The following is a 15,282-nucleotide window of genomic DNA, read 5'->3' as shown; positions in this document are numbered from 1 at the left end:
GGGGGGGGGGGGGGGGGGGAGTAAACAGAGGACTTAGTAAGGAGAGTTGAATGGATTGTTCAGATAGCGAGTATTGCACAGGGAAGATCCAATTATCATATTTCACTGATCATTTTAGGGAGATGTTAAAGCTGATGATAATTCATTACCCTTCAAACAAATGATAGAGTTATCAAGAGAGAGAAGGAAGAAGATTGTGAAGTTTTTAAATTGAAAAAAAGTTCTTGTTAATTAAAAACTTTCTGTCAGGAAAGTATTTCAACGAAAATATACAAAGTTTGAGGAGAGAAAAATTCAACTTACATTTCCAGGTTTACGTACGTTGTATCCACACTGCTTGTTTTTCGTTATTTCCTGGGGAAATAAAAATTTTAACGGTTTACTGAAAATTCTCGGGAGAAACCAATTAAATGGGAGGGATTCAGTTTTTAATTATTGTCAAGTATTCGATTTGCGTCAAAAGCTTTTCACTATTCATACTCTTTTCGATGGATGAATGTATAGTAACTGATAGGAGCTGAATTGTGTACTCTATTGGCTAGTTCTTATTTTATGTTTAATATTGATTAATTGGAATTTGACGTGTTCTCCTGAAGCTATAACTTATTAAAATTGAAATCAACCAGCAAACGATTTTAAAGTATGTTATTTTTTCTAATTCAAATTCTAATCTTAAATCCTTCTTGTTCTAAATTCATCGATATTTTCATTTACTTTGAAGGAATGTCCGTTTTTAAATTGAAGAACACCTGGTTCTTGAATTACAGAATTTTTTACTTCTAAAATCAATAGTTTGTGATTTTATAAAATCAATTTATTTTGTTTCTATTGAACAGTTGAAGATTTCTAAATTTGAAAACATCCATTATTTCAATTTTTATTATTCTCATGCATTCGAATTCCGTCAAAAGCTCTTTACTATTCATATTCTCTTCGATGAACAAAGGTATAGAAACTGACAGGACCCGCATATTTCATATAAATTAATTGGAAAAGTAAAATTGAAATCAACCAGCAAATATTTGCAAAAAATATGATTTCTTCTAAAAAAATTCCAATCTCAAGTCTCTCTTGTTCTGAATTGACCAATATTTTTATTTATTTTGGTGCATTTCCCGTTGTTAAATTCAAGAACATCTGGTTCTTGAATTGGGGAATTTTTTACTTCTAAAATGATGAGCCTGTGACTTCGTAATATCAATTCATTTTTGTTTCTATTGAGAAGTTCTTGATTCCTAAATTTGAGAACCATTATTTCATTTTTGATTTCTATTATTCTCACACACTTCAATTCTGTCAAAAGCTAAGCCAATTCCCCATTCATATTTTTTTGGATGAACGAATGTATACAAACTGACAGAAGCCACATTGTGCATTCTTTTATTCTCCAGTGTTTCTTTAACGTTTCAATGTTTCATATTGATTAATTCGAGTGTTGTACAAACGTGGAAAAGGCTACAACGATGCTCCAACAGTGAATAGTTCTATTGAAAGCTAGTATTTTAACGCGGTAACGAGGGGAGGGGGGATATTTTGGTTGAGCAATCAAATTTTAGTTTACACTTCTCACGTTGGGCTCCCGCTTGCAACAGCTGAAAGGCACGCCACAGGCTTCACTAGAACCAATTTCAATCGATGAACAGTTGAAATAGTTGTTTCTATCCCAGTCTTTTGGACCCTCTATCCCACAGCACTGCAGCTATAATGATTAAAGTAACGAAAATAATAATGATTTCGGGATTTAATGGACTTCAACCTCGACCGGTGAAAATTTGCATAAACATTCCATGAAATGTTTAGTAGAATTTAATGGACACATTTTTTCTGATTTCTGCGGGTACCATTAGTGAGGTGATTAATATATGAGAAGCATGTCCATTTGAAATTCAAACGAAAGGAAAAACTGTATGCCCGGAAAGTTGTGAAATTAAAAATTCACAAATTAATTATGAATCCCTCTGAATATTTCATGGAAATTCGTTCTACGGGGAAGGCTTAATACTCAACCCAGTCCTCCTGAATCCAATCGATGAGATTCTGCTGATCTGGATCGTCACGATAATGAATTATAAAAGCTTGGAAGCCGCCAGTTGCTTGGGCTTTAATCTGGAAAATATTTTGTGAGGAATATTTAGTGATTGTTCGTGAGTAGAGGCCATAATTATCTTAATACATGGAATTGGGCGTATTTTATGTTAAAGTGGGTGAAAAATTCAACTGTCGTGAAGACGGAGTGGCATTAATACAGCCTAATTCATCAGCCACTTTAGAAATTCCATTCATTTCCGCATTTTTATTCTATATTTGCTGTATTTAAAAACGATTATTTGCATAATCGACAAGAAGAATTGATGAAGGACATTGAAGATAGTTTGTAATGGAGTTTATGATGGGGATTATGTCCATAACTATGATAATAAAAATGAAATTTCATCGACGGTTGACTAGTATTTATAGGAAAGTGCTACTGAATGCAATTTATGGGGAAAAATCATGAAATTTCAGATTTTACTGAAAATACAATAAATATCCAAAATGTTGAGAAGCATGGGGACGAGAGTCCTTCAATTTATTTAAACTTTCAATGAAAGCATAAATATTCAGTGCCAAATTACTCGAAATTGTTAAATAATTGAAAATTCAAGAATATCTTTATGGGCATTTTCCGGTTTTCTATTAATATTCAGGCCATAATAGAACTAAAATTTACGGTTCTCGTTGATTTTTCTCGGATAATTAGACACTATAATTATCTTAATACTTGCAATTGCGCGTATTTTGTGTTAGAGTAGGTGAAAAATTCAACTGTCGTCGAGGCGGAGTGGAATTAATAGACCTTAATTTTTTAGCCACTTGTGAGATTTAATTCGTTTCCGCATTTTCATTCTGTATTTGCGCTACTTTAAAACGATTATTTGTATAGTTAGCGAGACGAATTGATGAAAGATATCGAAGATGTTTCATAATGGAGTTTATGATTGGGATTACATCCTTAACTAGCAATACACGCGTGAATAAAAAATTGAATAGACAATTCTCATTCGGTTATCATCAAGATGAAATACAAGTTGCAATATGCAGTGAATTTGATTTTTCTATACATCTATTCTCCTGATACTTTTCGTACAAAAATTCCACGACATTTTTTTTTCATTTTATAATGTGAAAAAATATGAAATTTACGCTCAGGGATTGAAGATACTACAGACAAAATAACAACAAAATAGATTGAATAGAGACATCAAAACAAGTTGACCCTTTTCTCTCAAATATTTACCATGAATTATCCTGAGAAAAAACCGCTAATAGGATTGCAATAGAATTTGTTAGTGAATGCAGTGGATTTTTTTCTCAAAAGATCTCTTCAGTTTTAATATTATCTTTAAAATTCATAAAACGCTGAATTTCTCTGACATTTTCCCCTTGAAATTTCAAGGAAATAACCCTATAAATGAAAAAATCACTACAATATACCTATGCATACGTTTCCTCTCCAGAAAACAAAGCTTCAATGAGGGAATGTTGTCATAAAATTGCGAGTTTTTACGCGAGGAGCTCTCGCTCTAGATTCCCCGTCAGGAGACAGGGGAAGGGGTTTACTATTCCCTCTCGTACGTGTTATTATCACGATTGAAATGGAGACCGTTGTCTCATACTTCATTATCACTGTTTATACCGTAATTTTTTTTTTATTTTCATTTTATTTCTATGCCCCTTTATGAAACCTCTCCACTGGCCTTTTATCGACATTTTAATGGAGCTATCCGGACGAAAATGTATAATAAAAGCGGTGGGTGTGTGAAATTTTTAATTACCCAGTCTTTAAAAATGAATCCCAGCACACCCAGTGTCAGCTCCAGCATCAGTAGTACACCCAAAAATACAGCGTACTGTAAAAGATAACTATGAATGTAGAAATCATCGGGATATAGTGATGAAAAAATGTGGTTATATGCAGAACATATTCTTCTGAGGCTAGGAATTATTTGGGAAATTAAAAAATCGGAAAAAATTTCTCTCGTAAACTGTCTTAAGAATATCCAAGCAATGGTTTTATTATTTAAACGTTGCTACAACTGAATTTTAATCTCGATATTGAATCGTTAGAAAACATTTTACAAATCTGAAAAAAAATGAGAGTTTAATTTTGGAGGAAGATTGCTGAAATAATTAAAAATGGTAATTTTTGACAATTATGAGCATTATCTATAAATAATTAACAAACAATCAATTTTCCACCATAAAACTCATTTTTTTGGAACCGAAAAAAATTTACTCATATTCAGAATTTTACCAGAAATCGATTTTATGCCTAGAAACATAAGATTTCCCCAAGTTTGAACAATTTCAATTATTTATTTATAAACAACGAATGTTTAAAAAAATTATAATTCTGTGTAAAACCGAAATTCCTGTTTTTTTTTATTGAAGAGCTCTTAGTTATTAAGTCGAGGAATTTTTTATTTCCAAAATTGAAAAGCTGTGACTTTCTAACACTAATTTATTTCAAATTAATAGGTTTTTGGTACTAAACGTAAGAACTATTTACTCTGAAATTAAGTGGAAAATTCCGTCTGGTGCAGACAACGAATTTTCCTCAAATTGGGTTTCTTTTTTCGCTAGAAATAAAAATTTGTATTCATCATTTTTCTAATTTTTTTAAACGCAATCCCATCGTGTTGATCCTCCATAAATTGATTACACAGCATGAAATTCTAGTATTAAACTATTAAAAAAAACGTTGAATCAGGGGTAGAATTAACGTTCTGATGATGTGAATTATTGAAACAAATGCAATTTCATGGACAAATACTCACAGCAGCTAATAGACACGTGTTTTCCCTGAGTGCCCCAACGCATCCAGTGAAACCAATGACGGATGTGACCGTACCTACAGGGAATACAACAATGGTATTATAATCGAGGAAATAGTACATTCCCATGGGTTGAATATTCACGTGTTATACTCGCACAGAGAAATTTATCAGGGATGGAGGAGGAGAGGAGTTTGCACAATGAGACACGTCTATACAGTGCCAGGGGGTACCCAATCCTAAATGAGGGAGCTTCACCATGTATTTGACGTTCAAACACGCGCAAATGGTATAGACCGAAAATCCAGAGTATTAGACAAGAGGAAGGTTGGAAATACTGGCGAATTTACGTAGGAGTGGAGAAAGGACTACCAGCTTGAAGAATGAGTTGGACTGGACGTATGGATATGTGAATGCATCCCAACCACTCTGACAGAATGCAGCTACTTCATGAAATTCACGAAACTCTCTAAATACATCCTGTTTCAATAGTGATCGTGATTGCTCTTAAATATGAGAAACTCCTGGGGACTAACTAAAGCCCATTGTGCTGAGACTGGACAGGGTGTGTAAAGAGGATTTGGAGAAAATTTGTGATGCACTGTTTTACTGGGTTGTTACGGTGAAACTTTTGGGAGTTGTTAGTAGAACGAATTTTGATTGTACACGGAGAGAAATATTCAGTAGTAATACCCCAAGAGCGTCAAAATTATCGGGTATTTCCCGATAGCTTCGTTGCAAACAAATGAGGGGGTCAAGTTTTGCAGGTTAAAAAATCCCGAGCGCTTGCGCTCCTTTACTTTTGTAAAGGAGCTTCAGGGAAATACCCGATTAATTTTGAATCTCGAGGGGTATTTGTCGGATTATTTTTCCCAATCGGATTTTGGCCAAGCAGAGTGCAGTAGACAACATCAGGAGGTGAATTGGGGAAGATTTAAACAAATTATGTTAATAGATTATCCGATTTCCATAGACTGTGAAATATAAGATTCCATCTGAAATGAGCCGACCAATTGAAGAGCTACTGCGATATATTCAGGTAAAAAAATGAAGAACTACTGCGAAATATTCAAAAGCTAGGAGGAAATATCCAAAATAAAACTGTCGGATAGCCTCAAATGCTGCGCTCTGATTCCCCGAAATCAGATTGGGAAGAATAATCAGCAAAAATTACGGAACAATTCACGTAATCCCCAATGGGGTATCGTTTTCCGACAATTTTTATAGGAATGGAAGAGAAGAAATCTGAAACGTTCAGTGAATTTTCAGGTTCATCACCTAACAAAGTACAAAATTGTCACGTAATCTTTTCCGAACAAGTAAAATCTTACAGAAACTTCCCGACTTATTATGCCTCCAAAATAAAAAATTCTTGAACGTTTAACAATTTTTATGAAGCTGGTGAGCTATTTCTACGTACCGTTCCGTAAAATTTCTCAATCGTTGGGGAAAAATTACGGAATGACTTGTTGTCCCCATAGCGGTGAGTCATTAGACGGATGGTTAAGTTTTAATTCCGACTCACACATTTTATTGAATTTTACTTCGCTCGCAGATTGCGTTTCGAAACGGAATTTTTACGTTTTTTTTTTGTTGGTAATTTTTATTGAATTTTTCTCCGTGTATTTGGAGAATTTATTTTGTACGGGAATTTGATGGAAGGGAGAAAAAAATCAATAACAATTTACTGTGCAATTATTTGGAGACTTTACTCTGTTTGGGAAATTGATCGAAGGCAAGAAAAAATCAATGAAAATTTACTGAATAATTTAGGGAATGCTGAAAAAAAATGACGTTTAAGGAATTTTTTTATACAGTTGAAAATACGTGAAGCTAAGGAAGAAGGCTTATAAAATTTAAATTTCGGGTGGCATTGGAGAATGAGTTGGACTCGACGTATGTGAATGTATCCTAACCACTCTGACAGAATACAGCTACTACATGAAATTCACGAAACTCTCTAAACACATCCTGTTTCAATAGTGATCGTGATTGCTCTCAACTATGAGAAGCTCTGGGAGGATAACTAAAGGCCATTGTATTGAGACTGGACAGGGTGTGTAAAGAGAATTTTGAGAAAATTTGTGATGAACAATTTTACTGCATTGTTACGGTGAAACTTTTGTTAGTTGTTTGCAGAACGAATTTTGATTCTAGTAGAAATATGTCGAAATTTATCAAACTTTTGGGAAAATTTATTTTGTATGAAAACGTTATGAAACAGAGGAAAAAAAAATCAATGAAACTACTGCAAAATTTGCCCGGCCCTTCTGAAAGCGAAATTATATTTCAGAAATTTTGGTTTACAGTTGAAAAGAATGAAAATCAGTGACATGTTTCTCAAAAATCAAAAAAAAATTTTCCCTGTTGTTTTAATAGAAAAAGTAATCTTAATAGAAAAAAATTTCAAAAGGAAAATTCAAACAGCAAATTCAACATCTATTGACTTTCTCCTACAAAATATTTCATAGAATCAGCGCAAAAAACAAATAGCATTTTAACGAGAATTCCCTAGAATTTTAAGAATCCCAATAGAATTTCTAGAGAATTTCAAAAGAATTTTCTAACGAATTCGGTAAGTTTTTCGATCAAATTTTTCATACGTGTTTCCTCAATGCTTTCAACTTAATTTCTACCAGCGGCGAAATTCAAACTCCAATGCATCATTCAACCCAGCTTCCTCCGCACTTCTTTTTCCCCCCACCGAAATATATAACTTGCACCTTTTTGTGTGTCACCGTAGTCCAGAAATTATATGACTTCTTTTTCCACTTTGAGTTGGTGCAGGAGAGAGGGGCACAGTAGTACACAGTAATGTTAGAGAAGTTCCCGGGGTTTCCACCCAAGATTTCCACAAACTTCTACAACGATACAACAAAACTAGTGTGTAGAACGCCAGGAACCAGGGGAAAAGAAGGAGGAGAGTAAACCGCCGTTAATCCCCCAACGGCCCCCGTGGGAGACAACGAAATCAACTTTACGAAGGTGGCCACATTTTGCGGACGAACGAGAATCCGTACTTCCGCGCTGTTCGCCTCCTCAGCGACAACTTTTTTCCAACTTTTCACCCTTTTTTCCCCACATTTTTCGCTTTGAATCCGAGATACTATCTTTTACATGACCCCAAACTGCTGCTTTCGTCAATACGTATTCAACGGTTCTCTGATATATCGCGGGGGGCGGGGAGGGGTCAGGGGATGAGGGTGAGAATACATGTGGAGTAACACAGCTACTTGGTCTTGTATATCCTGGAGTTACATTCTCCTTACTCATGTCAATTCGCAAGAGCAGTGGGTAAGGGATATAGTTGGGTCCGAGTTATATCTCGGGTGGAAAAGTTTTTCCAGAGCGAGGGAAGTTCTGGTATTGTTGCAGCGGAGTGAACGACTCACCGACTAGAATGAGGATAAATGCTGGATCCAGGGCGATATTTGTTAGGCGCGATAGATTGTTGAATGTGTCCTTCTCCTTCCACGCCCACACACCGACCGCCATTATACCTAGACCCAGCCACTGTAACAAGACAGGGATAAAAATTAGTTTTTCATTATTTTTTATGTGCAGAGAGAAAACAGTTTCTGGCTTCTAGGATAACGGCGCTGAAATTAAGAAGCGTGGTACTGGAATCAGAAATATTTGGTACACTGTTAAAAAAATTTCACTGAATTTTCCAGGCTTTACTCTTGAAATATGAAACAAGTGACGGTTTCATTGGAATTTCAGGGATTTTTATCATTGAAAATTCATGGTTTTCCTGGAAAATTCATGGAAATTTTAAATTTCAGTTAAATTATTCCATGAAAATTAATGGAAATTAGGAAAATTCAAGCAAAAATGTCCTCGAATTTTCAATTTTTTGAAATTTCAGAGCAATTTCTTATTGAATTATCATGTTTACATTGAAAATTCATGGAAATTTCGGAATCTTCATGGTTCTTCCATGAAATCACCATTTGGACGGTGAAGCGAACGAATTCCTTAACATGTACGTGTTAAATAAACGTGATTTGAATAAATTTATGGATTTATCCGAACAGATTTCATTAAAATTTAACTTTCATTCGTATTTAAATTGTTATTCACATCAAGTAAATAGTTTCTTTAAATAAAAGCCGATGGTTCCACGATTTAAATGAACATTTCATCAGCGAGAAAATTCTCACTTAATGATTGTTTAGACTGTGAAGAAAACAAATTGATGAATACGTAATAATCCTTTATTTAGATCAAATATATGAGTTCATCGATTTCAAACCTCATTTTTACCAGAAATATTATTTAAATGAACTGAAAAATGTCAAATAAAAATTCTCATTTGATTCAAACTCGGGATTTCTCCAGGAGGATCAAGCGAAATGCTCCCCAACGCCCCCTCCCTTCCGCCCCTTCATCACCGTCAAGTCGCCACCGCCCCAAACTGGGCTGCGTCCACCCCGTGGGACAAAATTGGAGCGAAAAGGCACCCCTAAGCATACATTTAATTAACCATAAAAGAACACCCCACCCCCGCCCCCGCTCCCCCTAAAGGACCTAATTAATACAAAAGCCCATCGACCCTGTTTGCTTCTTCCACAACTCGATAAAAATATATCATTCTCCCCCACCTTCTCCAGCCCTATTTACGATCCTATAGAGACCCATTCCGCCCTCGGAAATGTGAAACAAAACCGAGAAAAAAAATTACTCCCTAAAAAAATCACCGAAAACCCCAACAGTAAATCATAATCCCCTGCGGTTTTTCCATTTTCAAAGAATTCAATTTTATTTACTAAAGAATAAAATCCCAATGCATTAAATATTCCGCACGTCTTCAACACATGTCGACTGCATATATAGATATTCCCAAATACGTTAATGGTTTATGCCGGGCGGAAAAGCTGATGAAAGCACGAAATTCTAAATTTACGCTTGAACAATTGTGGTACTCTATATTCTGTTGCGCGTACAAAACCCCCTCTCTCCTCCGTCACCCTCCGCCTCTCTCCGCCCCTCCAGTGAGTACCAGGCAGGATTGAGAAAGATTTCCGGAGATAATCCGTGCACGTCGTGCAGTTAGCGGCATTGCAAATTGCATTAATTAAAACTGACTATCGGGTGGGCCTAGAAAGGGGGTTTCGGGTTTTAGGGTGTGTATGTGCCACCTATTGGTTGCCCTCCCCCCCCCCGGTAGAAATTCGATAGTAACTCGGTTATCTTTGGACATATATGCCCCCGCGTTCGACACAGCCAGGGGAGCATTTAGGTATACTCAATGGGCTTGCCAAATCCATCGAATTAATCCCCAACAATAATGAACAATGATCCATGAATAATTTGCATGATTGGTGGAAAATGATCATTTATCACTGTCCCCTCATCTCCTCTCATCTGTTGGGCCTGATTTTTTTTGTGCGCTGAACGGCGAATCTGATGGTCCAGTGAACCAAATGGACTCAATTGATTCAAAATTAATTATTCCACTTCATCCGGGTAAATGCAAACTGGGGGAAGGGGAGCGGGGTAGCCCAGTTGTCCATGACATTTGAACTGATTTATATGTTCAACAGTGTGCGGGCTCTTCGTTTTGGCCACCATTCAATGGTGTATATATTTTAGTATGGCGCCTGCAATTGATGGAGAACGCAGAAAACGCAAAAGCGCGGGGTTACTTGTATGGGGAGTGCCGGGGGAATGTTAGGGGGTTGTATTTGCATGGGGTGGGGAGAGTACGAATATTCTGGTGGTTGGGATCGGAGAGAAAGCTAATTTTAATGCGAGCGCGTGCATTTTTGCAGTGGAAAACGAGGAAATTTTTGCACTGATGGAGAAGATGGGGGATTTAGGTGCTGTTAATGAGGCTTCTTAAGTATTAATGCCAGTCGTTGCCGGTTCCCCAAGAAAAATATGCCTGGATTGAGTATAAAATATACTTGATTCAGGTATATTTTTTTCCGTGTCCAAGATAATGTTAATTACTGCAACATTTTCCAAAAATGATTGCATTTTTAACAATGCGTATCGTTATTGATTTCACATAATTGAAACATTTCCATTGAAATGAATAGAAAAATTCAAAACAAAGAGTTTTATTCGATAAAAATTCATGATGAATTTTTCAGCACACTGTTAGAACATTACACTTGAAATTTCAAGTGACAAAACTTGAAATTTTTAACAACGATAAAGTGACATAAAATTTCTGTAGAATTCTTCATTGACAAATCAGTTAATTTCTTGAATATTCAAGTAATTCTCGATTTTCAGATCCATACGGCACTGAAAAACCTGGATAATGTTGAAAATTCAGGCAATAACTTCTCTGAATTTTCAATCTATTGAAAATTCAATTATTTTTTATGTTCAATTTCCACGATGAATTTGAACATTCAAGCTTTCATTGAAAAATCAATGGTTTTGTAATATGAAAAATCAAATTTTCTTGAATTTTCATGATGAATGAGAAATTTAGTGAACGTTTTCAATTGAAATTGAATTCAAACTCACAACATTGGAAATTCAGATGACATTGTGACTGAAATTTCAAGAAATTTTTAACAGCGCATGTTCTCCGGCCGTACTGTTTTTACTGAAATATCTCCACAAAAATTTCCGGGCTTTTTTCCCCTCAATGCAAGTTTGAAGTGATTTTTACTTCGCAAAGTGGAGTTTTCATTCATAGCGCAGCCTCTTCCTCTCACAAGATTTTGCTATCAAGGTAATAGTAAAAGTTCAGTTGATTTTATTACAACCAAGATGAACCCTCTCCGACATACTTCAATATTTTCCTAAATTGATTGAATTGTCAACAGTATGTCATTATTCACTTCGTATAATTGAAATATTTTCTTTGAAATGACTAGAAAAAGAACAAAATAAAGAGTTTTGTTCGACTCAAATCCCTCATATTTTTACCAAAATTTCTCCGCAGAAATGTCCGGACTTTCTTCCCCTGCATGGCAGTTTGAAGTGGTTTTTACTCCACAAAGTGCACTTTCCATTCATCTCGTAGCCTCTTTCTCCCACACGATTTTGCTATTAAAGTAATAGTAAAAGTTCAGTTGACTTTAGTACAACCAAGATTCCCCGAGATAATGTATAGCCCTCCCCCAATTACCTCAATATTTTCCAAAATTTATCGAATCCTTTATCGAATGAAACTCGAACAGGGGTAAATAACCGAGCGGGCGGTAGAAGGGAGGGATGAGTGCCACTTGGGACCAGTTAACTCGTAAAGATTGGATTTTTTCGCTCGGAAAATGTGATTCTGTATGATTTGTAGAGAGTACTATTTGAGTAGGGTTTCTCTTTCCGTATGAAACGAGTAGCAGGTGGTGGTAGTGGGGGTTTGGACACAAGTCGAAAAGTTTAAGCCCAATTGAACTCAGACAAACTTGGACGACTGCTTCAAGTAGCCGGAGTAAGCGAAAGGGGATTCCAAACTATAGGGATGGTTTTAATCTGCTTGTGAATGCCCTCTAGAATTCAACAGCGGGAGAAATCAGAGATAAAATCAATCGCTCCTCAACTGCTTGGGCGCTAATTAATGAAATAATGAGTATTGATTTCACAAGTTTTATCTTGATGGGAGTGGGCGGAGCGACTGAAATGTCATTTTCGATAATTACGAGTGCAACAGTTATCGTTTGTTATCAAAATTGGCAGTGAGAATGCAACTTAATTGTTTTTCAACTTCTCTCCACTCTTCCTTCCAACTTTGTTTTTCCGCATTCGCATTGGGGAGAAGTGGCATGATAATGTTATTCTGGCAACTGTGAAACTACGAATAATCGTATATATTTCGTTGTCCGCGGAAAGAGAGATGCAATTAATGATTCCACTTCTATTCTTCTATTTCTAGAACTGACGAGTATACGGAAAAAATCTTGTGGTTGACATTAGAGTGATGGAAAATTTCAATGGGATGAATTTATTGACGTAATTATTTTGGAAAGAATATAGATGAAAATCTCATTGACAGTTAAATTTAGTAGTAATTCTCAGGCGAGTGACATTGAATTTGACTTGGGAAAAAATCATAAAATTTCATATTTCACTGAGAAATCCAATGAATTTCTGAAAAATCATGGCTATTTAGTACCTTATCGCACTGCATTTTCGGATAATTAAAAATTGAAGAATATATTTGCTGAAACTTTCCTGATTTCTATCAATTTTTATGGAATCATTGAATTAAAATTCACAATTTCCATTGTTGAAGTTTTATCTTGATGGGTGTGCCAATTCGATAATTATGACTGCAATAGTTATCGTTTGTTCTCTAGATTGGCACTGATAATGCAACTTAACTGTTTTCCAACTTCTCTCCACTCTTCTTTCCAACTTGATTTTTTCGCATTCGTATTGGAGAAAAGTGGAATGATAATATTATTCTGGCAACTATGAAACTACGAATACTCATGAATATTTAGTTGTCCGTGGAAAGAGAGACTGGATTGTACCTGAAAAACTTGTGCATTTCAACTTTTTCCTTCAATTAATAAGCAATGCATTTAAAATTGAGAATGCAATGGAAAATTCCACTCCCACTCTCTCATTTCTCCATCAGCTGAAAAAGATGGTATTCGTAAACTTTCGCGAGTAAAAAATCAATAGAGACCGGACATTCTTGGATAACGAAGAGCTCCTCTCAACAGATGTTGATTGTACATGTTTTATTCAAACTCACATATATTTTTATTTATTATTTTAATTTCACAACAGTTATGGATCTCCATTACCTAAAAATTTAGTTATCTGTCGAAACTCAAGCGTGATTTATGTACATATAAACAGGATATGAATATTCATGACAAGGGTGGGTTCTTTTTATTCACCATATACACAACCCTGTGTACATTGCATCCTAGATGTGCTAATTTGCAAACCTCCCGCACCCTCGACAAGCTACCAACCATGGTTCAGCGATTAATAATAATTCATGCGATGTAACTTTAGCACAAGAGGGCGTTAATACTTTGGTCTAACCAGATACATCTAAAATCCCTTTGACAAATTTCCATGCACTAACAATTTTTCACTGTTATCTTAGGTTGTGAACCTTCTCTTCTACCTCGTATCTCACCGACGGGGTAATACATTAGGAATTGTGAAGGAATCGCAAGGTTTAATTTTAAATTAACCCCAGATTGGTCACCGTGTGAGGAATTGCATGAGAAATTTATTCCTGACTTATGAATATTCAGAAAAAATCAAGAGCCCATTTAGCCCCACTCTCCTCCAGAAAAAACTTTAATTTCGCTGAAAATTCAAAGGAATTACGAAAATTTTGAGGAATAAAAAGTATGATAAATGTTGTCCGGGGAAAGAAAATCATGAAATTTAAAAATTCAAGGAAATTCCAAACTTTTGAGCAGCAGAAAGCCAAGAATTTACAAATACATTCACCTGCATTTTTTTCATTCTCATAATAATCCTCAACATAATCCTCACACCCACAAAATGTTTTATTTGAATCAACCAAATTTTTTCTTCGAACTCAATAAATACTTATTTGTCTAGATTTCACGGTTCCTGGATTTGATTCATATGCCCATTTTCCATACAGTCCACGAATATTGTTGAAACACACTTTCGAAATTCTTTCACAAGATAGATGAAAATATGGTTTTCTCAGACTAAGAAAACTATTTATTTGAAATGAACAAATTGTTTCTTTAATATAATGAAATGCTTTTTCTTGAAACAAGTAAACAAGTTTATTCATTTGTATCAAAAATATTCTCGAAATAAGTAAAAAATTTCAAATAAAAATGTTTATTTGATTCAAAAGAACTATTTTCCGGGTGCAACTTATGAATTTTCAATGACAAAATCCTTGAAATTTCCCCGGCCGATCATTGTCAAAGGTTTCCAAGGTATTCCAACAATTTTCCCCAAAAATTTCCACCGCAGTACCTCCATTTCCACCCTTCTAGTCCTCCCCGATTTTTTATCCGCCACTCAACTCACAATTTCCCCGAATAAACGACAACTCCCGACAAAACAAATGCAAATACAAATGCACAATCCCGAAAATGTACCATTCGTCCAATTCAATTCACGCGTCAGGCATTCACCAAGTACGATCAAATTCCATACAATTTCTGTCAGACGGTTGTAGATAGGGCACACCAGTGGTAAACCAAGAGTCAACCGCAAATGTTTTAGGGAAAGACGTAGGAGGGAGATATAAATTTTCAACGGGCGTGCTCTCAGACTTTTGCCGGGATAAACCGGAGTGAAATGCTATGGGAAAGGTTGGATTTACATTTGGTAGTATCCCCTTATCCCCTCCCTCTTCCCTCCCCTCATCCCTCTCCCCCATCCACCTTGAAGGCCAAAATATTGAGCAGAGATCTCGTGAGCCACACGAGACGTTGAAAATAATAAAAAGAGAATAAAGAAAGAACCTGTACGTGAAAGAAGAAAAAAAGACAAATGGGTGGAAAAGGTGGTTGGGGGGGGGGGGGCGGAGGGGGGGGAGAAACGC

The 15,282-nt window shown here is 35.7% G+C and overlaps 1 protein-coding gene across 2 annotated transcripts in view; it reads right to left on the bottom strand.

Annotated features, from left to right (window-relative positions):
* LOC107041443 (tetraspanin-5) overlaps positions 1-15,282 on the bottom strand; it is a 107,664-nt gene that overhangs the window by 6,416 nt on the left and 85,966 nt on the right. Inside the window, exons 2-7 of one of the 2 annotated variants that reach the window (XM_015262018.1) lie at positions 8,207-8,327; positions 4,818-4,891; positions 3,816-3,890; positions 2,008-2,106; positions 1,562-1,699; positions 304-354 (exon numbers count right to left, since the gene is read on the bottom strand). In XM_015262018.1, the coding sequence (XP_015117504.1) occupies positions 304-354; positions 1,562-1,699; positions 2,008-2,106; positions 3,816-3,890; positions 4,818-4,891; positions 8,207-8,327 (558 nt within the window). The remainder of the gene's footprint in view (positions 1-303; positions 355-1,561; positions 1,700-2,007; positions 2,107-3,815; positions 3,891-4,817; positions 4,892-8,206; positions 8,328-15,282) is intronic. The other variant, XM_015262021.1, reaches the window with a different exon arrangement.

Source organism: Diachasma alloeum, unplaced genomic scaffold (assembly GCF_001412515.2).
Source record: "Diachasma alloeum isolate Michigan unplaced genomic scaffold, Dall2.0 Dall_scaffold_00365, whole genome shotgun sequence".
In the NCBI taxonomy this organism is placed as follows: Eukaryota; Metazoa; Arthropoda; class Insecta; order Hymenoptera; family Braconidae; genus Diachasma; species Diachasma alloeum.
This window is presented reverse-complemented; position numbering and strand designations above follow the sequence as displayed.